This window comes from Neomonachus schauinslandi, chromosome 7 (assembly GCF_002201575.2).
Source record: "Neomonachus schauinslandi chromosome 7, ASM220157v2, whole genome shotgun sequence".
Classification (NCBI taxonomy): Eukaryota; Metazoa; Chordata; class Mammalia; order Carnivora; family Phocidae; genus Neomonachus; species Neomonachus schauinslandi.
Genome location: NC_058409.1, coordinates 112,645,240 through 112,671,415, shown reverse-complemented (window position 1 = coordinate 112,671,415; position 26,176 = coordinate 112,645,240). Strand labels below are relative to the sequence as shown.

Here is a 26,176-nt window from a genome sequence, read left to right as displayed (position 1 = left end):
GGCCAACTATTCCTTGTCCATGAAAATACATTTTTAATCCAAATAATCTGGATAATTTTTTGAATAATATTTGGAATCCAGATAATAAACTGGCATATCCCTTTAGGTAGATGAGCGATTCTTAAATTTATTTGAATCCCAGTCCATTTAAAAATCTGATACAAAAATTTTTATACTCATGGATCCCTTTGGATCCATGGACCCCAGACTGGGAAATTCTGGAATGGAGAGTAAAGATTTGACTGCCATTAAGTCAGTTACTTTATTCCTAAATTGTAAAACCTTATTTTAGCTCTTGAAAATATAAATGAAAAGAAATATAATTACCAAAAGGCAAGACAAAGTTCAGCCCAACTCATAAATTCTGTGACGGCTCATCTGCCACTGTAATGTAGTGTTAAATCAATCAATAAATTGGGTTTTGTCGACTTGTTTTCCCCAAAATGCAGCTCTTAATATTCTTAATACACTTTGTGGAGGAAATGGCAGTGATTCTTTCTGCAATTAAAAAAATATACATAAAAAATATATATACACACATATATGTATGTATGATACTGTTTTATCATTACAACTCTTAGGGCAACCATTCTATTACAAAGTCACAAAGATTCCCAGGAAGTAGACATAAAGAATCACAAATAGCCTCAAGGACAGTTTATCACGGAAAAGGTCAACCTGAGCCGTTACTTCCACTTTTTAACAATCCACATCAAATAACTTGAGTGAGTTAAGTGAAAGCAATTACCTAGGATCCTAGTACAAAGCTGCTGTTACTTAATCACAAGGGATCTGGGGTTGTTAATTTGTTTGGTTTTCGACTCCCCTCTCCAAGTCTGGACTCCAAATGCTGTCACTTGACGATGGAACTGTGCCAGAAACCGAAGTTCCTATTTCATAAATAAAGCATCTGAGGTTGTCCGAGGTGACGTATCTACTAAATACAGACACAATTAAGAACAGAGGAAACTAGAAAACTTGTATTCCTTGCCTGTACTTTGCAGGAGCATTTTCTTTAGAAATTATACTGCACAACATTTAGCTGAGGAATGAGATCATGAGTGAGTCACGTCACCTTTCTGGACCACCATTTATAAAATTAGAGAATTTGACGAGACCATCTCACTTTCTCTGGGTGCTACAATTAACTCAATTGTTGCATATGTACATTTACAGATTCCCATCACGATAATGAAACCCCATGAGAAAGCTGAAGTTCCAACTGGAGTTATAGTAGGAAGTGTAATTGCTGGAATCCTTTTGCTATTAGCTCTGGTTGCAGTTTTATGGAAGGTAAGAAAATTTTTCATATTTAAAAACATGGGGCTCCTAAAGGGGCGCCTGGGTGGCTCAGATGGTTAAAAACATGGGGCTCCTAAAGACATCTGTCTTGAATTTCCTTATCAAACAGTAGCCTTAAGTTTTATATAGTACCTCCTCCATCGTAAGAGAAAAGGAAATGCAAATTTATTTGCAAATTCTCACTTATGTCCTTGAAAACAATCAGTAAGGATTTTAGATCCTTGGTCTTGGCCCCTATATTTTTTTTTTCAGCCTGCCTTCCATCCAGACCCCTGAATGTTTTGTTCAGCTGCAAATAAGCAGACCATGGAAAATTTAAATTTAACTTGATGCAATTGAGAATTGAGTTCAACTCCCTGGGTACTATTTCCTCACTGAAAAGCTGACACCAGGTCACAGTGTGCACGCCACCCCCTCCAGAGCCCCGAGAGTCCCAGAGGTGCTCTAGTGGGCGGCCAGGGCGGGGGCAAAGACGCCATGACAAAATAGCCCATGGGTGGTCAACTGTTTACACCCGCATCTTACAGCTCGGCTTCTTCAAAAGAAAATATGAAAAAATGTCCAAAAATGCAGATGAGATTGACGAGACCACGGAACTCAGCAGCTGAGCCCCCCCCCCCAGTCTCCTGGCAGCATGCAGCCTGGGTTTGCAATTTGCATGAATGGATTTTTTTTTTTAAAATCTGTGTTTTATGCGTAATAGATAAACTAGCCTGATATTTTACAAAAACTGCAGGTCAGTTTGGAAAGAAGAAATTGGTGCGGGGGGGTGGCTAGGAGTATAAAGGGTAAAAGACTTATTTTATATGGGAGGAAAAGTGGTATCTTTCCATTGGCTGGTCCAGAGTTTACATTATAATGTGCGTTGTGTCAGAAAAATGAAATGCTTACAAACATGAGAAGTCTTAAAGAAAAATACAACCTTTCTCAGATTGGAGGGGGAACCCCAATCATTGAAAATGATTGTTTTTAAGCAGTAACAACAAAAGTGGAAGGACTTCACATAGATACAGAATTAGCTTGGCTATTGATGTTGATGGGGAGAAAACAACACAGGTTTTCAACTTATGCTGCTCATCCAAAGCTGCCACATAAGTTAAAGTGATAATTTTCTTAATAAAGTAGGGTAAAATTTGCTGTTGTCAGCCTGCAGCTGCCTTCTCAGTCCCTTGTTTGCTAGGATGTACTTATTAAAACACGCCTGGATACCTGGTAGGAGCCCAGAGTATGCTTTCTGGAGAAAAAACTTCCATTTAAGGGTGGAGAGGGGGTAGTAGTTTAGAGGCCAAAGCACAAAACTTTGTTTAAAATCCGTAATATCACAACGTTTATGGTAAAATCCTATCTGCTAGAGGCCCAGCCTATGCTACAGGAAGTAGGAAGTTGCCTTTCTCCTTCAGGATGCCCAACTTGCTAACTTGACTGGCTGGCAGGGACCTAGTTTGAATTTTCAGAAGATGAGTAATTTCTTTGGCATCCTTCCTCCTTCCGGACCAAGCCACTCTCCCACCTCCTGGTGCCCCCATCTTCTAGAAGCTCCCTGAGGCACGCCTTCCTATCCAGTCATCCAGAGTTAACCACCTTCCCTTGGCCCTTGGCCCAGTCTCCCATTCCTTGGGGGCAGCTGCTCCCCTCATACCTCCAGGTATGAGGACGAAAAAGCATCTCATATACTTATGTGAATAATCTCCTTAACTCCAGGGAGCTATTTTCATTTATTGGTAAACAAGTAAGAAAAATAAGCCAGAGTGAATCTCTAATTGTTGGAATTTCAGGCAGTTAAAAAAAAAAAAAAAAAAACCACGGGAATTTGCAAGAAACTACAAGGAGATATTGGAAACCACCAAATTAGCAGTTATACCCTCTGGGTTTGTGTGTTGCTGGAGGACTTAAGCTTCCAGACGAATGACTCCCACCTGGGCAAGTTTGATCCCTAGGTAGCCTGTTGGTCCCAATTCCTGAGACATTTATTTGGTCAGACAGGGATGAAACCCATTAGTCTGTTTTCTAACGAGCATCCCAGTCACTGATGTAAATGAACTGTCTTGGCGATACACCACCCATTTCTCCTTCTGCACTTTGTTTCTGAGCCCACACATTCTCCAGGAGGGACTGGGAGAAAGGCAAAGGGACTATACACTGCAGTGTCTGCATTAGAAAATGGGAAGACTGGGTTGGAGTTCAGCAGCAATGCTTTCAGCTTTAAAAGGCTATGATCTGGATTTCTTGTAATTACAATCCTCCAAAAACCTAACACGTGCATATGCCCGTGTGCATCTGGTCCCGACTGCCCTCCTGGCCCAACTCCTGTGAGCTATCTCAAGCTATCTACACTGTTTAGTGATTTATTTTGTATTTGACAAAGCAAAACTGGGGGGGGGGGGGGATTAGCCATAAAATGTCAGGGGTTTATAGCAAAACCATGGTATTCTCTAGATGTGCTAGAGCCCAATTCTTAGTACAGCGGTGTGGACTCTGAGTCCAAAACTTCTTTGAGAGTAGAGGAAAAACATCACTAAGTTGATAGAGTATTTAATAAACCATCTAACTACTGTACACATATACATACTAGTTCTTCAGGGTGCTACACAAGGAATTCTAGCAGGTCATTCCTTTCTTACAGAAGCACTAAAACCCACGGTGAGTTTGGGAGCCTTGGCCAAGCCGTGGCTTAGGTAATCTACCTTGGCAGCACTGTCTCCATGAAGTAGCTGGGTTACTACAAACTAAAAACTTAGCCACTTGTCTCTGTACCATTTATTACCCTAGGGCAGGGTTTCTCAGCCTGGGCACTACTGACGTGAGGGGCCAGGTAATGCATTCTTGCAGGGGACTGTCCTGTGCCTTATAGGATGTTTAGCATCCCTGGCATGGAGCATCCTCTGCCCCAAGATGTGACAATCAAAAAATATCTCCAGACATTGTATCACGCCTCCTGGGAGGCAAAATCACCCCAATTGAGAACCCCAATACACTAAGAGCAAGTGGCCTAATATAAATACACAACTTCCATCATCAGATCAAAATTTGAGGCAGGGCTCTAGTATTTCTCAAGCACTTTTAAGCAAAGGCGAGGATTTATCCAAGAAATTAAAAAACCCACTGCTTGAAATAAACAGTTATGTATTCCTATTCAGCCATACTTTTGTTTTAAAAGTAAGTATAATATGGGGCTTAAAAGATACCATCTTAAAGTTTCCATTTCGTAAATGGTATATAGACAAGATCTGTAGAATGTGATTAAAAACAGTTGCTTTGTGCATGGCTGCCACATAAGCCATTTAGAAAATAGTAAAATAGTTTGTGAGGAAGCTGCCTTAAGACTTGAAATGGTGCATCATTCATTTTAGCAGCAAAAGAACTCCCCAACTAGAAAGAAATTTTTTCTAGCTGGCAGTGTTCTTTTTATAAAATAGAAGTTATCTATTAACTGTGAAATGAAAACTAAAACCAATTTATCATAATCACACAAGTGATTATACTAAAAGCTATTGTAAAGGTATAATTTTATAATGTATTTATCTATTCTGATATGCAGCTATAAGTTAATATATTAAAAATCTCAAGACATTAAACAGAAGCAGGATCCCTCAAACTGAGCACCCTGGCCCATCTTTGGTATTTCAGTTTGCACACAGAAAATACCTGTACCCATGACTTTTCGGGATTATGCCCCTCATGTACATTAAGCATACCCATTATAAACAATTTGAAAGGCTAAACATCTAAAGGTAAAAGATAAACATGAGGGTAAAATTTGAAATAAAAATGTTAACTACGTCTTTGAACCTTAATGAAAATGTAGCCATATGTAAATACAAAAAGATGGTTTCATCTGTACTGGATTTTGGCAAAGTCAAAAATGTATATATTGCACAACTATGTTAGAATTGTATATTTTTTAAAGAGAAACTGTCTTGGATATTTTCCTTCATGTAAAGTATAAATCTTTAAGATGTAATTAACTGGTTTTTGCCTTTTTTCTCTCCACAAATATAAAAATGTATGCATGTTCATCTAATTGTACAATTCATTTCTGAGAAACAAATCGAATTGGAAAAGTAATCAACATTCATATGAGAAAAACTCAACTATGAGAATCAAGCAAAAGTGTTAACTGTAAACACTCTTTATACCACATTATTATAATTAAAATAGCTTTGAAAATAAAGTTATATTACTTTGGACTTTTATTTATTTCACTGTATTTATCTTACACACTCCGATGGAGTCTTGAACGTGTTCTGAAGCAAAGTAAGAATTGGAAGGATGTATCTAATCTCTTAAATTACTAGCAGTGACCACAGGATGTTCTGTAAGAACCTTAAACTACCTTCATGGTTTAAGGACTAGGTGTAAAACCTTGCCTCGAAATGTGTGTCCACAGATAGGGCAGCATTGCATCACCTGGAGCCTATTACAAAATGCGTATCTCAGGTGCCATCCAGAACTACTGAACGCCAGTGGGAAGTTTAGCAAGATCCCCAGATGACTCATATTACATTACATAGTAAAGTCTGAGAAGCACTGCTCTAAAGCACAACTTCTCACGTGAAATAAAATGTGTGCTTGGAAGAGAGAGGAAAAAACGTTGGCCAACTGTTGCAACTTGCCTAAGCAGTCATCTGAAGTTGTTTGTTTGGTTGTTTTTTTTTTTTTTAAGTTTTAGTAGTAAGCAGGAGGGTTTAAACATTTTAAGGATTAAATATGCTGAAGTTATTATGTGTTAGGAAAGATACAGAGCAAGCTTACCGACTGGCCCTCACTGTAGAGACGGCACATTAATGCAAAGGTTGGGTGGCACATGCTTCCATCTACATCGATGCACAAACGTGTCCCATTCCCAGATCAGGTGACCTCTCAAACGCTTTCCTCAACCTTGCCCATCTCAGTTCTGGTGAACCAAGCTGTCAGGGCGGCTTACCATGGGACTACCACCAGTGAGTGTGTCTGGTATGCATCGTACACTAAAATACAACTATGAAGAAAAAGAACATGAGGTTTGTCACAGAACAGATCTATATTTTAAGGCTACCACTTTGTCCCAAATTGGAAAATTTTATATTTACTCATTTTTTAAAATTCCTACTTATTCTACATCACTTTTTAAAAACTATAAACAGCATTTTTAAAAATTCCATCCTCATCCTATCATAACCCCTCAATATTTTAAATTCAGGTACCAATTAGGCCCTGGAAATAATCTTCCTCAAAGCCAGACACTACTGTTCATCTAAGAACCACTCCAACCCTAACTTAAAGAAAAAGGCTAACTAAACTGAAAGTTTGGTTCTATGCAAAAGAAAAGGAACAGACTAAACAGCTGACTCAAGCTGCTCTTACTGTAGCCCTGGCTCTGCTGCCCTCTGCCGGGTCAGCTACTAACTACATCACAGATCACTCCCGCCTCAAGAGACCTCTCACAACCTCCGCGCTCTGCAGACGGCAGAGTACGGGAGCAGACGAGGAGCCGAGCGGAAACCCACCCACTCATGCATTCAGCCAGATACCTTCACACAACAGCTACACATGTGCCAGGTGTGTTTAATCTGGGGCACAATACTTAACACCAACAGCATTTTCCAGTCCATGGTAGTGGTGGGGACATTTGACAGAGATCCCCTGACCTCAGGAAGTCTAGAGTCCAGTGATGGAGAAAACTAACAGATACAGTCCATCAGGTAGCATTAAGGGCCACAACAAGATAGAAAGCAGAGTAAGGGACCAGGACTCCAATTTGAAATAGGATAGCCAGAGAAGGCTCTCTGAGGAGATAACATGTAACCGGGGATTGAAATAAAGTGAAGAAGCAGACTGTGGGAATACCTGGAGGAAGAGCATTCTAGATAAAGGAACAAGTAAGGGCCCTACGACAAACTAAGCTTGTTGCAGACCAGCCACAGCAAAGCAGGGGAGCAGGCGGGAGCCCAATCACAGACTGTGGGCCACGGAGAGGACGGTGGGGGTTCTAGGATGGGACTGGCTCTCAGAAGGTTCCGAGGAGGATGCAGTGACTCAGCGGGAGGCAGAACAGCAGCAGGGGACTGTCAGCAGGCCACAGCAGCAGTCCAAGAGACATGGAGTGCTGGCTTGGATGAGAGATGTGGCAGTGGAAAATGGAAAGACATCCAGGAATCCGTTTGCAAATTCTCCAATAGGTTCGCTCAGGGATTGGAGATCAAGACTCAAAGTACTGGCTTCTTGACCACTATTTCTCACAACAAACTGAAATATATTGTGACTCTAATATCATATTCAAAGGACAAAACCATCCATAAAATCATAAAGTACTTCATTCATTGACCATCTACTATTACCTTCAAAGAAAATAAAATCCTTTTCATTTTGCTTCTCATTGAAAAACACTTAAAACATTATGTAATCTGAAATTCCTACTTAATGGAAGAGTATGTCTACCACCGACATCTTCCCTCACATTTCAATTACTCTCCTGCTTTTTCCCTAAAGCCTCTCCTCTATCTCCGGTTCCTGCATAAGCCCTCATCCTGAACACCCACTTGTTTTGTTTTTTTTTTTAAAGATTTTTTTATTTATTTATCTGACAGAGAGAGAGACAGCGAGAGCAGGAACACAAGCAGGGAGAGTGGGAGAGGGAGAAGCAGGCTTCCCGCTGAGCAGGGAGCCCGATGTGGGACTCGATCCCAGGACCCTGGGATCATGACCTGAGCCGAAGGCAGACGCTTAACGACTGAGCCACCCAGGCGCCCCACCCACTTGCTTTTTGTCTCCCTTTTGTCACATTGTACTGGTGTAACATAAGAGACTGTACTTCATTAAACCATCCTAACTTCTGGGAAAGAAAAATCAAAATATGGTTAAAGACAGAGGTTTACCAAATTTAATTTTAGTATTCTTTAAAAAATGTGTGACTTAATCACTGGTTGTCCAAAAGCATTCTTTGTTTCTTTTCCAAGATGATGACGATTCTTCATACTTTTCCTGAAAAACAGAACCATAACAGGTATTCAAAACAGAGTGGCTTAAAAATTCAACTACCTCTGAATAATTCAGGCAAATGAATATCACATCTGTTTAAATCTGCTACTCTTCTAACAATCCAACAAACATTTGTATGAGGCACTAAGAGTAGAAAAATGAATAAACATGTTGCCTACACTTAAGGACTCCCAATCCAGTGGGAGAAACAATAGACAAGAAGATCTAACAATACAAGGTACAACCACAGAATGGAATAAACAATTCCATTCGGGACCATGTTGGGAGACAGCCTGAGCAAGGTCATGCCGGGAAAATGGAAGATCATTAGTTGTAAACATTTTTTTTCTTTCCAAACACATCTACTACTTCAATATTTCTAAATATGTTTTTCCGTAGGCAGAAGGGGTATTTCCACTAGGTGTGAAATTAAGTGACCACCCACAGAAGGTCCTAAGTAGGTTTGGGCTGCACCCTACCAACAACTGTGAGTGTGTGCCCCACCTATCCGCCTACACCTTGCCTAGATCATTAATGATCTCAAAGCACAGGTGGGACTAGAACCCCACGAGAATTTAGATACTTCTTGGAAGGGAGGGGAACAAGAATGTATCACTTTTTCTTCTCACTCTCCTGTCAGATCTATTCCTAAGGGACAGAAATCCAAATTCGACTTTCCTCTGAACACCTGTATACCCTTCTCACCCTCCACACACAGAAAAGTAAATAGAAAGCTCAGCTAGTCCTCCAAGTATAAAAATGAGATGATGCCCTAACTCCTGCCCACTTTCTTATTCTGGAGGTCTACCCTCTCATCTACTTTCTGTCAGCTGGCTGTCCCTTCTTCCTCCCTGGTAGAGAAAACTACCTCTGCCACCCGAGCTCACAACTCAATGTACAATGCTCTTCCTACTGCACTCTATTCAGGAAACGGCCTCATGTAGTCCATCAAAATTGTGGCAGCTTTGTTCATAGCAAAGCCACCATCTATCTGAGCTTCACTGAGCACCAGGATAGTTTTCTCTCACATATCCTATCTTCAAATCCCAAAGTATCCCCTTATAAGAATGGGTTTCAGTTTTTATTCAGGAAATAGGGTCACTGAATTTCACAGGCCCTGCGTCAGAGTCCCACATTTGCTCGTCTCCACCACTGACTGAGATGGTAGCCTCCTAGGAAAGACTCACCCTCTGGTCCTCTGCTCTGGCCTTCTGATCTGAGCGGCTAATTCATTCCTCAGCTTTGCCACCAGCCAAAATGTTGTGGGCAATTCTACGCTCTTAAGTGCAATCAGAAGTTTGAGAATTCAGAATAATCCCACTGTTGTTACTACACCAGGGAAGAAATTAGGGAGTTGGGTCTTTTCATCCCTTCAGAATGTCCTCTTTAACCAGAGATTTGCTCTTCTTGATTGGTTTGATGTGTTGACAGAAAATGAGCTAGAATTTCCTATTTACATTTTAAAAATCCACTCACTATGCAATTTCTCCAGAGGCAATACCCCACCCTTTTCTTTTCCTAAAAAGTTCTTTGCTCTTTTGCCTTCAGAAATCTGTTTTTTTTAAAGATTTGATTTATTTATTTGAGAGAGAGAGTGAGAGAGAGAGAGAGCAAAGAGGGGGGAGCGGGAGAGGGAGAAGCAGACTTCCCGCCAAGCAGGAGCCCGATGCGGGACTCGATCCAGGGACTCCAGGATCATGACCTGAGCTGAAGGCAGTCGCTTAACCAACTGAGCCACCCAGGCGCCCCCAGAAATCTCTGTTTTAGCTATTGCCTAAATAGCCATGAATTATTCCCACTCTCCAAAAGAAATTCAAGGGAATTCTAATCCAAAGAAAATGAATTCATATATGAACCAATGGGACCAGTCCCGACTAGGAATTCTAGTTGTTACTATCTATTGAGACCTAATCTGTGCCATGCATTCTTTGGGGCATGTACTTTTCATGTTTAACAAACCCTGGAAAGGCAACATTACATAAACACCCTATTCCACAAATAAACATGATTCTATAGAGTTAGGGAAGACCCATGAATACAAGATCTGTATGTAATCTTATTCCTTGTCTTTTAAAAATTTGTGAGAAATGGCATCAGAGAAATCCAAATCAAAACCTCAAAGAGATACCACCTTATGCCACTCAGAATGGCTAAAATTAACAAGTCAGGAAACGACAGATGTTGGTGAGGATGCAGAGAAAGGGGAACCTTCTTCCTACACTGTTGGTGGGAATGCCAGCTGGTGCAGCCACTCTAAAAAACAGTATGGAGGTTCCTCAAAAAGTTGAAAATAGAGACACCCTATGACCCAGCAATTGCACTACTGGGTATTTACCCCAAAGATACAAATGTAGTGATCCAAAGGGGTACGTGCACCCTAATGTTTATAGCAGCAATGTCTACAATAGCCAAACTATGGAAAGAGCCAAGATGTCCATCAACAGAGGAATGGATAAAGAAGATGTGGTATGTGTATATATATAATGGAATATTATGCAGCCATCAAAAAAAAACCCACAAAAAACAAAAACTATAATCTTGCCATTTGCAATGACATGGATGGAACTAGAGGGTATTATGCTAAGCGAAATAAGTCAATCAGAGAAAGACATGTATCATATGACCTCACTGATATGAGGAATTCTTAATCTCAGGAAACAAACTGAGGGTTGCTGGAGTGGTGGGGGGTGGGAGAGATGGGGTGGCTGGGTGATGGACATTGGGGAGGGTATGTGCTATGGTGAGTGCTGTGAATTGTGTAAGACTGATGAATCACAGACCTGTACCTCTGAAACAAATAATGCAATATATGTTAAGAAAAAAAAAAAAGAAGAAGAAGAAGAAGGTAGCGGGAGGGGAAGAATGAAGCGGGGGAAATCGGAGCGGTAGACGAACCATGAGAGACGATGGACTCTGAAAAACAAACTGAGGGTTCTAGAGGGGAGGGGAGTGGAAGAATGGGTTAGCCTGGTGATGGGTACTGAAGAGGGCACATTCTGCATGGAGCACTGGGTGTTATGCACAAACAATGAATCATGGAACACTTCATCTAAAACTAACGATGTAATGTATGGGGATTAACATAAGAATAAAAAAAAGAAAAGAAAAAATAAAGATCACTTAAACCTTAAAAAAAAAAAAGAAGAAGATAGTAGGAAGGGAAAAATGAAGGGGGGGAAATCGGAGGGGGAGACGAACCATGAGAGACGATGGACTCTGAAAAACAAACTGAGGGTTCTAGAGGGGAGGGGGGGTGGGAGGATGGGTTAGCCTGGTGATGGGTATTAAAGAGGGCACGTTCTGCATGGAGCACTGGGTGTTATATGCAAACAATGAATCGTGGAAGACTACATCAAAAACTAATGATGTAATGTATGGTACTAACATAATGAAATAAAATTAAAAAATAAACTTAAAAATAAAAATTTGTGAGAAAAATCATGTCCAAATGGCAAAAATAGACATTTCCTTACCTTTTTCCATATGGGCACCTTGGCTTTTAAAGTATCAATGGCATAGCTCACAGCTTGGAGGGATGCGGCCCTATGGGCTGAGGACACAGCGATGATAATGCTTGCTTCTGACACTGGAACTAAGCTTTAACAAAAATGAAGAAAAAATAATGCCATTTCTTCTGAATCTAGTTAAACAATCTACTAAACAGATAAAAAAAAAAAATTCCAGTAAAACATTCTTACAACTAAACATCCAGTTCTGTTTTACATAAACTTCCAGGTTAGTTAAAAAACAGTAATTGATCCAAATTGCATTCAGCAGAGGGGATGCTGAGGTGGTGGCTAATTTGTTAGCATCGATCCATTAAACCTGTCTGATGGGCACTGAGAAAAAGGCCTTTCAGTGATTCTATCTGATTCAAACAAGGCACAGTGCCAGATAATGCCTAGAGACACAAACTTACTGCATGGTGAGTACAATGTAGAATTTAAAATATTAAACAGAAATAAATAATCATGGAATTGGTAAAATTAATAAAATTAAAATTATTAATAATAAAATAGCAACTAATGGAAAATAACAGAATGGAGTCTCTATTCCTGGGTTCTTTTTAAAGCGTGGAACTCCACTCTTCTTAGTGGTACGAAAAGACAAATTAATTTAATGACCTTCAAAGGCATTTACATAAAAAAAAAAATCTATTAACAGACTTGTCATACAAACTGAGTCCAGACTATGAAACAATTCTTTAAAAGGCCTTAAGGACTTTAGCACACATTAGCACAGGCCATCTGTGCAGGGGGGGGCCTTGGAGTTTTGGCACATTTGGACTTTGTTACAGCATCAGCCACTCTCCAAATGTTACAATGTAACACCCAGAGTGTCTCCACTCTGTCTGCCAGAATCACTCACAAACCTTCCTCTCATGGTAATACAGGATTCCTATGGAAGATTCCAGAATCAGAATCAGTACAAAGATGGAAAACAACTGCAATTAACGTTTAAATTGCTAAAGGAAATCATACCCAAGTCTATGAAACACTGCTATGTGTTTGACTGGCCATTTCTGCCGAATGTCACTACAGATCTTTCTGATTTCAGTTTCTGCCATTGGGAGATATGCTTCATATTCTAAGCTAATGACTTTTTTCCCTTCAAAGTTATTTCTTGTAGTCCCTAAAAAAAAAAAGAAAGAAAGAAAAAGAAAAATATTAAAACAAGGTTTTTCCTTACAATAGAAACAACACATTAATAGAAAAGAGGATTATTTTTTAAAAGACAAGCAGCATACCGATTTGTCTAAAAAATGCTTTCAAATTTTCTAAAAACAAAAACTGAAGGCCAGGGAACAACCAACCTGGCTCCTGCCCTCAGGGCACCTACACAGGAATGGATTCTCAGATGGGCTGAGAATGGGCACGCAGGTCGGTTAGGAAAATTAAAAATAGGGGCGCCTGGGTAGCGGAGTCAGTGAAGCGTCTGCCTTCGGCTCAATCATGATCCCAGGGTCCTGGGATCGAGCCCCACACGGGGCTCTCTGCTCAGCTGGGGAGCCTGCTTCTCCCCCCACCTCTGCCTGCCGCTCCCCCTGCTTGTGCTCTCTCTCTCTAATAAATAAAATCTTTAAAAAAAAAGAAAAAATAATTATCACAAAGATATAAAAATAAAATGACACTGATTAGGCAAGCATACCAAAAATACTCATAGGACAAACCAATATGGGAAACATTATGCTCCCAGGATTATCATTAAGTTAGTATCACTATCATTTTTCCCCCTCAATATGTGGAAAATACAGAATTCTCCCTGCTCATAATGACTTTTATCCTACTCTTTTAATGTCTTTAATATAGGTTAATCTGAAGATTACTAAAACAAAATAAGAACCAAAAAAATTTCTACCCACCACCATGGGTAATCTTGGCTTACCGTTCTCAGTATCTTAAAATCCTCTATTAACACTGAGCGTGGGAAACACTTGCTAATTTCTCTTGTCTTATGCAGTCAACAGACGCTGTGAACATGACAACTCACCTACAAACAGGGATACTGCACCACAGAGTGGAGAAATCACCAACTGTGAGGCTTCATCTATGGACAGCTTCTCAGTGGTGAATTTTATTATCTCTTTAGCTGACTCTTCAACTTCCTTCAGCTCTTCCCTAGAAGATATTAATAAACCTTAACATTGGTACTAGAGGCAAAACACCCAACTTACAGACTATTTTTCAATTTATATTTTTTGTACATTAGATGTGATAGAATGATAAAAGTAAGCAGGTGTAAAATTTTAGCAAAATCCAGCATGTTTATAAATATTCCTAATGAATCAAGGACAATATAAAAAGGAATTTACCATTAACAGGATCAACTTAAAATGTAATCCATCTCATGTGCCACTTTATTCCAAATTCTGGAATTGCGGCTCTTCTCTCCCATCATGGGGTGGGTCAGACATCGACACTCCATCCACACGCATGTCACCTCTAACCACTCTATTTCCATGCACCACACCCAAACTGCCTTTTTCTTTATCCAAAAAGAAGACAAGGAGAACAAAAGCAATGCTGACTCCACAGGAACTGGACTCATTTTATAACCGGACATAATCCAGTTAAGTAACTGAAGAAATAAGGAAATGAACTGCGTGCCTATTACCAGATGTCGTACAAAGCCCTTTGCCATGCATTTCTCATTTCATTCATCAAGCATCTATTACATACTCACTAAGAGACCAACCCCATGCACTAGACAAGGACCAGGGAACAACCAACCTGGCTCCTGCCCTCAGGGCACCTACACAGGAATGGAGAAACAAAGCAAGAGAGAAAAATTATATACAGGGGTAACATAAACAGGGTTCTGAGACAGAGCATGGGTGCTGGGGAAGAAGGGCTGTGTAAGAGCATCAGGGAAAGCCTTTCTCAAGAGATAGTATTTAGAAGTGAGACCTGAAAGATAAGCAAGCAGTCCTGTAAAGAAACAGGGGAAAATGCCCCCAGGCAGAGACAGACAGAATGGCAAATGCAAAGCCTCTAGGACAAGAAAGACCAAGGTGTGCTCCAGAATCTAAGGGGACGCTGGAACCCAGGGTTCAAAGGAGGGAACAGATGGGCTGAGAATGGGCACGCAGGTCGGGAGTCTGGATATAATCATAAATCCTGAGGGATTTTATTCACATTGAGAAAGAAGGCTCAGAGGAGTTGAGGACTCATTCAAGGTGATTCCAGTCAGGGACTCTCACTAAATCCAATGTTCTTTTCCCTATACTTCCAGCTACTGAAAAGAAAAGCACAAACATTCACATTCCACTGGATTCTAAGATGTTTCAACCTTCTGTATATGCCACCTGAGCTTCTTACAAGAACTTATAGGTAACCCAAACATGGTCTATGCTCTATGAACTTGGAACCATACCAAATTCCTACAACTTGATTCTATAGGGACATGGATTCTAAAAACCCCATGATACAAATCCTGTCAAACACCTCAAACAATACATAATGCTGTTTGAGTAATCTTCCTAAGCTTTCCAAAGAACACCTTTAATCTCTCTCTCTCTCTCTCTCTCTCTCTCTCACACACACACACAAACACACACCCCTTTAATGGCAGCATACTATTTTCTGAATAAATTCCAAACTCAAGAAAATGGCATTTTTCTAAAATCATGGTGGTGATATGGTTACCAGTTTCCCAGTAAAAGTGAGAAAAATATGACAAGAAATTCTATTATTTCCAAATAGTGGGACTAAGAAAGATCCAGTCTTTACCAGTATGATGGGTAACTTGCTTTGCAATATATATTCTTCACTTTTGGGGGCACTGCCCTCCAGCAGAGTGGAGGAAAAAAATAGGTGAAAAAAATAAACTGGCATCCTTGGTATGTTCCTTTCTTTACTGAAACCAAGGTTTTGCCATTGAGTATGGTATTTACTCTTGATTTTGGAGAAAAACCCTATCACATTAAGGGGTTTTTTTTCATTCCTAACTTACCAAAAACTTTTAATTAGGGATAATCATTAATTTCTACATTATTTGCTCTTCAACTGTCAATAAATTAAGCCTCATTCTGTCTCTCCAGACTACACTAAGAGATATTCTTATGCATCATCCTACTTAGATAAAGACTATGCTGTTTGGGAAGATGCATTGGGTCCTAGAGCTACCTGCAACACAGCTATAATAATAAAGCTGTTTCTTTACACCTGGAAAATGGTAAGCTTTCTTGTTAGGCACAGCGATCTTTTTACTTCCTGACTATGCAATCTTTCTACATTTCTCTGTACCCAGGAGAGCTATTATCCTGTATTAATAAACGTATTTGTGAAAAAGTACAGAGAATCCAATAATCTGAATTCAAATGTTGGCTCTGCCATTTATTAGCTATGTGATCATAGACAAGTCTTTTAACTTCTCTGAATTTCAGTTTTCCTTCCCGCAAAATAGGAATATTAATACTCCAGCATCCAACACTGTACCTGACACATAATTTCAATAAACCATTTCAAGTGGAGAGAATGAACATGTCAAACTGACATAAAATTAAACTGCTTACAAGAGAACAGACGTTGAGATGATACACAGATATGTATAAGTCTGTCTACTTATATATGTATAAGTCTATCAACTATTATAGCAGCAACTCTTTACTGGCACAGACAGACTTACGAAAAGTATATACTTAAAGCAAATCATATACAAGTTATCATCTATGTGATCCTTTTCCACAAAATTGGTTAAAAAAAACATATCTCACACACCCAAGTGGCTCATGAGCATTACCCTCCACTAATGGGGGGGATAATGGCAATTTCGTCTCCCGACCGAAGCTGGAGGACTTGATCTCCAAGCTCGACATATTCTTGACGGACAGCAAATATCACCTGATTTCTGACATCAGCCAATCTGAAGGGAAAAAAGTATAATTAGAAGTATCAATGTTGGGCACCTGGGTGGCTCAGTTGGTTAAGCGACTGCCTTAGGCTCAGGTCATGATCCTGGAGTCCCTGGATCGAGTCCCGCATCGGGCTCCCTGCTCGGCAGGGAGTCTGCTTCTCCCTCTGACCCTCCCCCCTCTCATGTGCTCTCTCTCATTCTCTCGCTCTCAAATAAATAAAATCTTTAAAAAAAAAAAAAGAAGTATCAATGTTGTGTTAGACCTCAAATCTCTTCAGCTGCAACTAAAAATATCACATTAAATATTACTTCATGAAGCACCACCTGCAGTTACTAATTAAACCAATTCATATTCTGCAGAGAAAGTACATATCCCCTGAAGAACATACTTATTCACCACAAAGAACACAGTAAACTGCTAACAACTCTTTAATGAGTGTTGTGTCTCAGGGATTTAAACAACCACCGAACCCCAGCAAAAAAAAAAAAGACTAGATCACACAACATTCAGACCAGGTCAAGAAAAAAAAAAAAGAGATTTCCTAATCAGTACATGCCCTCCCCAGGAGATCTCAGTACACAAGTATACTAAGTGTATCTCAGAATTTTCCCACAAAACCAGTGTCTCCCAACAGGTAAAAGGTTAAAGATAAAGCAGGACCAAGGCCCCATCCCATTTCATCGATTATCAGGGCACTTTAAGAGCAACTCAAAGGGGCACCTGGGTGGCTCAGTCAGTTAAGCGCCCAACTCTTGATTTCCACTCAAGTCATGATCTCGGGGTCGTGAAATCGAGCTTCGAGTTGGGCTCCACGTTGGGTGCAGAGCCTGCCTAAGATTCTCTTTCCCTCCCCCTCTGCCCCTTCCCCATGTTCTTGGGGAAAAAAAAAAAGAAAAGAAAAAAAGCAACTTAAAAGATGAAATCCAGAAACAGTTTTCCCATTAAACCTACATTGTGGAATATCTTTTACAATGCACTAGGACTTCCCAGTTTAAAAATCTATACAGGGGCGCCTGGGTGGCTCAGTCAGTTAAGCGTCTGCCTTCGGCTCAGGTCATGATCCTGGGGTCCTGGGACTGAGCCCCATGTCAGGCTCCCCGCTCAGTGGGGAGCCTGCTTCTCCCCCTCCTCCCCACCTGTGCTCTCTCTCTCGCTATCTCTGTCTCTCTCTCAAATAAATAAAATCTTTAAAAAAAAAAATCTATACAGACTTAAGTGACACAATTAAAATTCCTGGAACTCCTTCAAATAAGCCATAATTATACTTCATTGCAAAAAAGGACCTGAGGTAGGAACAAAAGCAGTAAATTACAGATTTTTAAGAACCAGAAAAAAATCAAATACTATGAAAACTCGATTCAGCAGTAGCTACAGTTTGTGAGCTTTCACTTTTCTTTTAATCTTAGAAATTTCTATTTTGAATTCTCTAAAGAAGGGGCAGGACATAAAACTAAAGCATAAGTTTTCAACCTAATTTGTAACAATCCCATGTAATGTTATAAAAATGCAGAACCCACATTTTCAGTATTTTATAAATTATAAAAGCAAATATATTCATGTCCCTTTGGCAGTATTCCAGCTCTCTGTGGTTATTATTAGTAAAATATCTTTAGCTTTCTTTAAGAAATTGTGTTTTTAGATACCAGAATTTATTAGTAGTTCCAGAAAAACACGTCTACTGACCCTTTTTGACATTAAGCATGGAAATAAAAATTAGCTTTTTTTCTCTAATCATTTACACATTTTTCAATGTTAAAAAGTGCTAATCATATGCATTCTACAAATTTTTAACTACCCAGGATGTCGTGCTTCTATCTCATTCCACAGCTGCAACGCTTTTATTTCCTGTGGCACAGAAATGGTCTCCGAGCGAATTCCTGCTATCTCAGCACTTTTTGCAAAATACAACACTTCAACCTGAAAAGGAGAGGAAATGCCTTTAACAGTAACAGTAATAGACCTTTTCTGTCTCGGTGAGCTTTTCTTTCCAATTACTTTAATCAAAGACAAATTTTATAAATTAGAAATAATTAAATCACCCAAAAAATGTTAGTATAATTACAAGTTCAAATTTTGAAAACTCTGTTTTAAGCACAATTCAGATTAATTTCCAAATGCTTTTCGGTTTTATGAATGTAAGCCTGCCACAACAAAACCCTAACGGTATCTTCTTAAAAACCATTAAGTTGTCCTTTATTTGACATTAAAATTATAGCATCTTTTATAAACACTTAAGCAGTGAACTGATGTCTGAGTCAAGAGATAAATTACATATAACCAAAAAAAAGAGACACGTCTTTCACGCTTGTCATATGACCCTTGATTTTAGTCCACATTACATCGAACCCAGCTGCCAAGGATTAAGTTATGCAACATACAAACCCTGACTTTGTAAAGGCAGGTGGGTTTGATATACAGGTTAAACTGGTATTTCCTAGGACAAACCTATGCCGTCAGCCTGGTATCTAAGAAATCCAACCAATTAAATAACCCACCTGTCCCAGTGTGCAAATTAGAGGTTTGGAAATAATCAAGGGTTTGCAAATGCATATATGAAGCACCTTTTTCCACAAGAACTCTTAGTTAAATGCATGAACTTGAAAACTGTCTTTGCCAAAACGTATAATTATAGAAGCATGGGGGCGAAGTCGAGGGTGCCTTTAGAAACCTGTGACGCCGTCACCTCGGAGACCAAGAGTTCGCGGAGAGAACTTGACCTTCTTTCAGGCAGCCGAAGTAAAGCCTCCGCAGCCCGGAAGGGCAACACTGGTGGTAGTGGGCGCGGCACCGGACGAAAGACTCGACTAAGGTGGCTTCGATGAGGATCCGGCTGAGCAGGGCCGGGTCTGTGGAGGGAGGAAGGAAAGGGGGCAGATGCACCTGTGAGGGCGCCCCACCCTTACCTGACATCGCAACACCATCCCGCCCGGATCCCCAGTCTGGTATTCCGACCGCGGAAACGGAACAAGGTTGACGAGAGCGCAGGCGCAATCTGACGGCCCTTTCCGCCCACACAGAGCCTGCGCAAAACTAGCTCCGCCCCGCTGCTCTCCCAGCACGGTCCCAGCTGCAGACGGCTCCGCAAAAAGCTCAATTTCCACTTGCTGGTGGGTAGCGGTGGCGAGCTTCAGCTGTAGGTATCACGAAATGCGGGATGGGCTGGCCGTTCATGCCCGTCTTCTTAGATGAGAGGCCGAGGTGCGGGAGAGCAGACACCGGTCTCTACTGGACACTTGTCACCTGCGTCATGGAAGTTCGGCTTTCCCGCTCGTTCACCTGTAGGCTTGTCTTTGACATTTCTTATCCACCCCGACATCCGGTATATGATTAATGTCCCTTAAAGGCAAAGCATTCAATTTATCAGAGTATTCGAACTGTGTCAGATTTACACTTTCCCGGTTTACTAGCTGCTCAGTAATTTGTCCAATTGCTATCTATCCATCCAACATTTCCAACTTTTTATCAGCAAGAACTCTGTTTTAGATTGCTTACATAGTTTTGTGGATAACGCTAGGCGCCCCTCCCCTTGGAATTCACAGTGCTGGATGTGAGACAGTCATAAACCATTAATGGTAGTCAGTGTACCAAAGGCAATATTAGAGGTACATGTTACATTTCATGGGGGCAGTATGGGGAGAGTGCCTGGTCACCTGAGGAGTATAGTCTAGGAAGTCTTCACAGAGGCATGCCTGAGCTAAATCTGCTAGAATGAGTAGCAGCAATGTCAGAGTGAGGGTAGGGATGAGGGAATTTCATTAAGGTGTGCCAAGCCAGAGGGGTATAAAGCAGCATTATGAGGTCACAGAAGGGCAAATAGTTGGCAAGGTGGACATGCCCCCTGCAAGAAGTACTGGAAATGAGGCTAGATACCAGGTAGTTGTAGCCCGTGGGAGGAAAAATTGACAAGAACTGACTAACACCAACATATATTCCTATAAAATTGCTAAACATCAAGGATAAAGAATTATATTCACAAACATAGGAAAACGGGAATGATGACAACAGCCTTAGACTTCTCCATAAGTCCTAATGCCAGAAGATGGTGCAACATCTAAAAGAGGCTAAGAACAAAAGCATGACCCAAAATGTTACGTACAGCCAAATGGGTGTTGTAAAAGGCCATAGCCTAATACTCCTAAATCTGCAAAACCTCAAAAAATAAAATATCCAAGAGTCCTTCTTATAAAATCTCCTCAGGCAAAAATCCAGTCAATCAAGAGAGTAATCGAACTAAAAACTTGGTAATAAAGAAGTTAATGGTAAAAACAAAGCAACTAAAGATGAGATTTTAATCCATTTAAATTTTTATAAAACAAAGACATCAGGACGCCTGGGTGGCTCAGTTAGTTAAGCCTCTGCCTCTGACTCAGGTCAAGATCCCAGGGTCCTGGGATTGAGTCCTGCGTTAGGCTCCCTGCTCGGTAGGGAGTCTGCCTCTCTCTCTCCTCTGCACTCGTGCTCTCACTCTCTCTCAAATAAATAAATAAAATCTTAAAAAAAAAAAAAAACAAAGACATCAATTGTGGGATTAGGGTTATGGAATAAAATGTAAGTAACATTGAAATAATAAAAAAAAGTTATAGAAACTACCCCAAATTGGAACATGTCATTACAAAATACAATTCAAGCCTCTTAATATTTTTCATAATCTTGTTTCTTAATTTTAGAAGGATCCTTTAGGGGCAGCTATGTCTTGTGAATAAATAATAATCTGATGATTTTTAATTCCCTACTTTGTTGTTAAATTCAAGTAAAAAGAAAAATCTAAAAAAGAAAAATAGCACAAAGTATAATTGCATTTAAAAATTATATCTATGTAACTTTAATGCCCGGAGAAAAGGGAAGGAATAACATTCACCAAATGATAATAATTACGGTATCTGGGTAGTGGAATTATGGATGATTTAAAAAATACTTTTGCTTTCTTCTTTGAAAGTTTCTGTGTTGCTTGATTTTAGAAGTAATTTGTTTATTCTATAAATATTGAGTGCTCATTGTTATTTAAGTACCAGGGACACATCTGTGAACTATAAAAGTAAGGTCCTTGCCTCATAGAGCTTACATTCTAATTAGGAAGACACTATATGTAAAAAAAAAATAAACAAATAAAAAAATAAGGACAGTTTGTGATGAATGCTTAGAAGGAAATGAGTAGGGAAGGAGCAGGGTGCAGGTTTGTTAGGATGGTGGCGGGGGTGATGAACATCGCTGGACGTGAGATGACATCTGAAGGATGAGAGGAGCCAGCCTTGTGCAGTGCTGGGGGAAGAGGCAACCTGGCTTTGGGTAGGAAAGACTCTGCATGTTTGAAGGATAAAAGAGAGGCCAGTGTGGCTGAAATGTTTAAAAAAAAAAAAAAAAAAACGAGCAAACGAGCAAGGCTGGTGAGATGATTTTGAAGAGAATAAAGGAAACCTGGACATAGAGATTCTGGGAGGTCCTGAAAGCCAGTGTTGCTTTTTACTTTCAGTGGAAAGCCACATACAAAGACACACACACACACACACACACACACACACACACACACACTTAAAGATATGATTCTGCATCTGCTCTGAGCCATTTTGAGGAGCCTGAGCACAAATAAGTCTAAAAAGAAGGCCAATGAAGACTTATCCATGAATTTTTTAATAATGTGAGATAATAAGTTCCTTATTTTTCCTAAATATTTTCTGCCATAATTTTCAGCTATTAAATAGTAGGTATCTGGTCATGTATTTTACCCCATTATCAGGAACTCTTCATGAAATGCTACTTACTTCAGTGACTTTAGGCAAGTTGAAGACTATACTCATATACTGTGTTAAAAAAATGGAAGGAATAGGGGTCTCTGGGTGGTTCAGTGGGTTGAGCGTCTGCCTTCAGGTTTGGTCCTGATCTCGGGGTCCTGGGATTGAGCCCTGTATGGAGCTCCCTGCTCAGCGGGGAGTCTGCTTCTCCCTCTGCCCCTCCCCCTGCTCATGTTCTCTCTCACTCTCTCTCAAATGGGTGAAATCTTTAAAATAAAATAAAATGCTATGATTCTGAATGGTTTTAAAAAAAATAGAAAAATAGATTTTCAAGTCTCAGTCCATATGCAGGCCCTTATTATTAAGTGTAGCTGGACTTGTGAAAAGTGAAAATATCTCTGAGGAAGAAGAAATTTCAACTGTGTGGTGTGATATCTGTAGACACTTGACTAATATCTTTAATATATTTTTGGTGGTATTTGAACTCCTCATTAAAAAAGTGTATGATGCATTAGTTATTTTTTAAAAGACTAGTTCAACATAAACTCATCCAGAATTACTTGTTTTAACAGGTTACCCAGCTAATGAACAGCCTACCAGAGTGCCTTGTACCTTGTAGGTATACAAAATATTGTTGATGCAGTTTTGCAACTGAATGAAATTATTTACAAAATAACACATTCTTCTTGTATAATTTTATTCATGGGTCGTTTTCAATGAAAACATAAAAACAAGTATACACTATATACGTTAGTTTATTCAGAGAAATAAAGTCAAAAGAAACATGCCCCCTTGTGGTTACCTATTCCCACTTGCAAACCCTTCACCTTCTAAGTGGAAAGTAAATACAAAAGAGCTTTTTGCAAATGGTCAGCTTTTCACTGACAGCATTCTAAAGCCAATATACAATCTTCCAGTTTTAGATGGCAGAGGAAAACCAGATCTCAAAATTTCATTTCTGCATAATCTAAGATATGCACAACAAATAGGTTAAAGAAAAAAAAACAGAAAAATACACCACACAGTGGTTGTTAGCTAATGAAAAATACAAAGGCTCTTTTAAGGAGCATGGTGTGGGCTCTAGAAAGCTCCTACTACTGACTTTCTTAATACTCTTTAAGAGGGAGAACTGAGGAAAACAAAAACATGAAAAATCTTACCAAAGGAGAGTTGGTGACACAGAAATCTTTATAAAAATAGGAAGCCCATCCCTTCAGACATAAAAAAATGATTTGAGGCAGTTGCAGGAGCAGGGAGAGGCTGAGCCCAGAATCCTTAGGGACAGCCTAGGAAAAGTCCTCCTTGTCTTAAAGGTGCTCAAGAAGTGAGTCAACCCCACCTATCACATACCTGTCAGCAATTTTAAAGTAGAAACAACTGATGCCTGAACACAAGGTAAGACCTCTTGTATTACTGCCTCTCCTTAGAAGTGGCAAAAGTTCCAGATGCCCAAATCCAAGTAGAAATTGAGGAGGAATCTGAAGCCCAAGTTTATCCCTGTATGTAAAGGGATATCCCAGACATTATGAAGTTAACCCAGATGAAGACCTTTAATAGTTAACCCCGATGAAGTTAACCTAGATGAAGACTTTTAATAAAAGTGCAAGAGAGAACAGAGCCTAGTTTGGCCAATAGAGGCTGCACAAAGGCCTAGCTGAGAAAAATTTCTTCCAATCCTTTACTCAGCCCACCCCATGCCCTCAGGCTATAGATGCTTCCTCCTCTGTGCCTCAGGGGTCAGCAAACCTTTTCTATAAAGCACCAGTTAGTAAATATTTAGACATCCCAAGCCATGTGATCTCTGTCACAGCTATCCAGCTCTGCTATTGCACCAGGAAAGCAGCCACTGACACTACGTAATGAAGAAATGTGGCTTGGTTTCAATAAAATTATTTACAAAAATAGGAGATGGGCCAATTTGTAGTACATGCCATATTTGCTGACCTTTGCAGTGTCACTCATAAAATGAGGGGAAAGGATGGAGGTGGAGGAAAGGGGAATTTAGCTACATTGTAATCGCATAAATACGTTTAGACAAATCTTTACATGTTAAGTATCAGTAAATTAAGAAACAGGAAAAAAAAGTATAAAAAACAAGGGAAAATATACGTCAGCAAAAAATGATTAAAACTAATAGGGAAAAAATGTAGTATGCAAATGGCAGATGAAAAAATATCTTATAGTAGAAAGCAAACCCCTTGTACCTTCCCCCAGAGTGCTTTATAAGAGAATTTATAAGGACACAAATTTGTATAAGACTTCAAGGTAAGTTAAAAATACAAAATAAAAAATAAAGCTTATATGGAAATATAACTATGAACTAACATATGACCAGTACAGAACAAAGAATAAATATATAAGAAGATAAATACAACAGCAGCAGAGACTCAATTATTAGTTTAGAGTAGCATTGTCCAGTAGAATTTCCTGCAGTGATTGGAATGATCTATAACTGTGCTAACCAAGAGTAGCCACAGTGACTACTGAACACTTGAAATGTAGTTAGTGCACTCAAGGAACTAAATTTTACAATAAAAAGTTTTTAATTAATTTAGATTTAAATAGCCACATATGGCCAGTAACTATTTATGGACGTATAGGTCTAGAGGAAACTCTGGAGAATATTACAACGAACACAGAGAAAAAAAGAGGTTAAACAATTACAGCGAACATAATAAATATAAAATAGGTATAGAGACCACAGAACATAAAGACAAGCTGTGTCAATGAATGAGAAGTCTAAACAAATGGAATATGACATGAATTTTAAATCATAATAGAATATAATTTTCCCAAATGCAGGAGGAATTTATGCCACAGATTCAAAGGGCACAGTGTATTTTAATAAAATTCTGAAACATCACAACGGACAATAAGATATTTCCTGGTCTTTACTGAATTTTCAGAATAAAATTTCTTCAGGTATTCAAGAGGAATTTTTTTTAAGTTACTTAGAAGTGGAAGAAAATTGAGCTACCTTTTGATTTCTTCACAATAACATTTAGCGTCAGAAGACATGAACCACTGCTGAAGCAAAGAAACCAAGCCTAAAATGTTTCACATTCAGACATACTGTCATTCAACCACAAAGACAACAGGTAAAAATGAAAGAATTTGAGAAATATATTACACATTGTACCGTATTATAAAATCTTCCTCAAAATCTGACAAAGAAGAAATAAAATGAAAGCCATTGTGAAAAAAGATTGCTGGCAAACTTTAAACCCATGTAACTATTTAACCAAACTTGAATAATCATGGAAACTATGGTCAGAAAATATAAATACATTTTAAGAGGTAAATACTACCCTATAATAAAATACCTTAGGCCTGGTTCCCCAGAAGCACAAGCTGAAATGAGGATTTAAATACACATTTATTGAGGAAATGATCCTAGGAAATGATCCTAGAAAACTGTTGGTTAGGAAGTGGGGGAAAATAAGGATGGGGAAGCAAGCAAGCAAGTGTGAAAGAACCAATTTCAGGCAAAACTTCAGCATAACAGAGATGAGAGTGTCTTATTAAACCTGGCAGTTTGAACATGTATATTTACCTCTTCTCCCTCTGAAAAAGTATGGTAAAAGGAGAGGAAAAAAAAGGCATAAACCCACAAGGATGAGGAGAATAGGAAAGACAACAAAAGAAAAGTGTTGGAAGCTAGATAGTAGATGGGACATTTCCAGTTCTGGTCATGATTGAGTAGCCGGATTGAGGCTTACCTTCTCACAAAAAATTAAAATCTGGAAAGATATATTAAACAACTGTCTGCACACACTGGATTGCAAGAGCTAAGGTCACTGAAGGAAGGAAAGCACATGTGGTAAGCCTCACC

The 26,176-nt window shown here is 39.5% G+C and overlaps 2 protein-coding genes across 3 annotated transcripts in view; one reads left to right on the top strand and one right to left on the bottom strand.

Moving 5' to 3' along the window:
• Nucleotides 1-3,113, top strand: part of ITGA2 (integrin subunit alpha 2) — a 78,983-nt gene extending 75,870 nt beyond the window's left edge. Inside the window, exons 29-30 of the mRNA XM_021700661.2 lie at nt 1,177-1,293; nt 1,830-3,113. Coding sequence (XP_021556336.2) covers nt 1,177-1,293; nt 1,830-1,910 — 198 coding nt within the window. The 3' untranslated portion in view covers nt 1,911-3,113. The remainder of the gene's footprint in view (nt 1-1,176; nt 1,294-1,829) is intronic.
• Nucleotides 833-18,497, bottom strand: MOCS2 (molybdenum cofactor synthesis 2). 2 transcript variants are annotated; one of them, XR_002480919.2, is made up of 8 exons: nt 18,411-18,497; nt 16,479-16,623; nt 13,750-13,877; nt 12,741-12,891; nt 11,733-11,856; nt 8,157-8,262; nt 6,055-6,280; nt 833-934 (listed from the first exon to the last, which is right to left on the bottom strand). XR_002480919.2 is itself a non-coding variant. In XM_021700645.2 (6 exons), the coding sequence occupies exons 2-6, from the start codon at nt 16,574-16,576 to the stop codon at nt 8,194-8,196; spliced, it is 570 nt and encodes a 189-aa protein (XP_021556320.1). In that variant the 5' UTR covers nt 16,577-16,623; nt 18,411-18,497; the 3' UTR covers nt 8,094-8,193. The 2 variants fall into 2 exon arrangements, 1 of the variants encoding a protein (XP_021556320.1); XM_021700645.2 differs by lacking the exons at nt 833-934; nt 6,055-6,280 and having other exon boundaries at nt 8,094-8,262.
• Between the last annotated feature and the right edge of the window lie 7,679 nt (nt 18,498-26,176).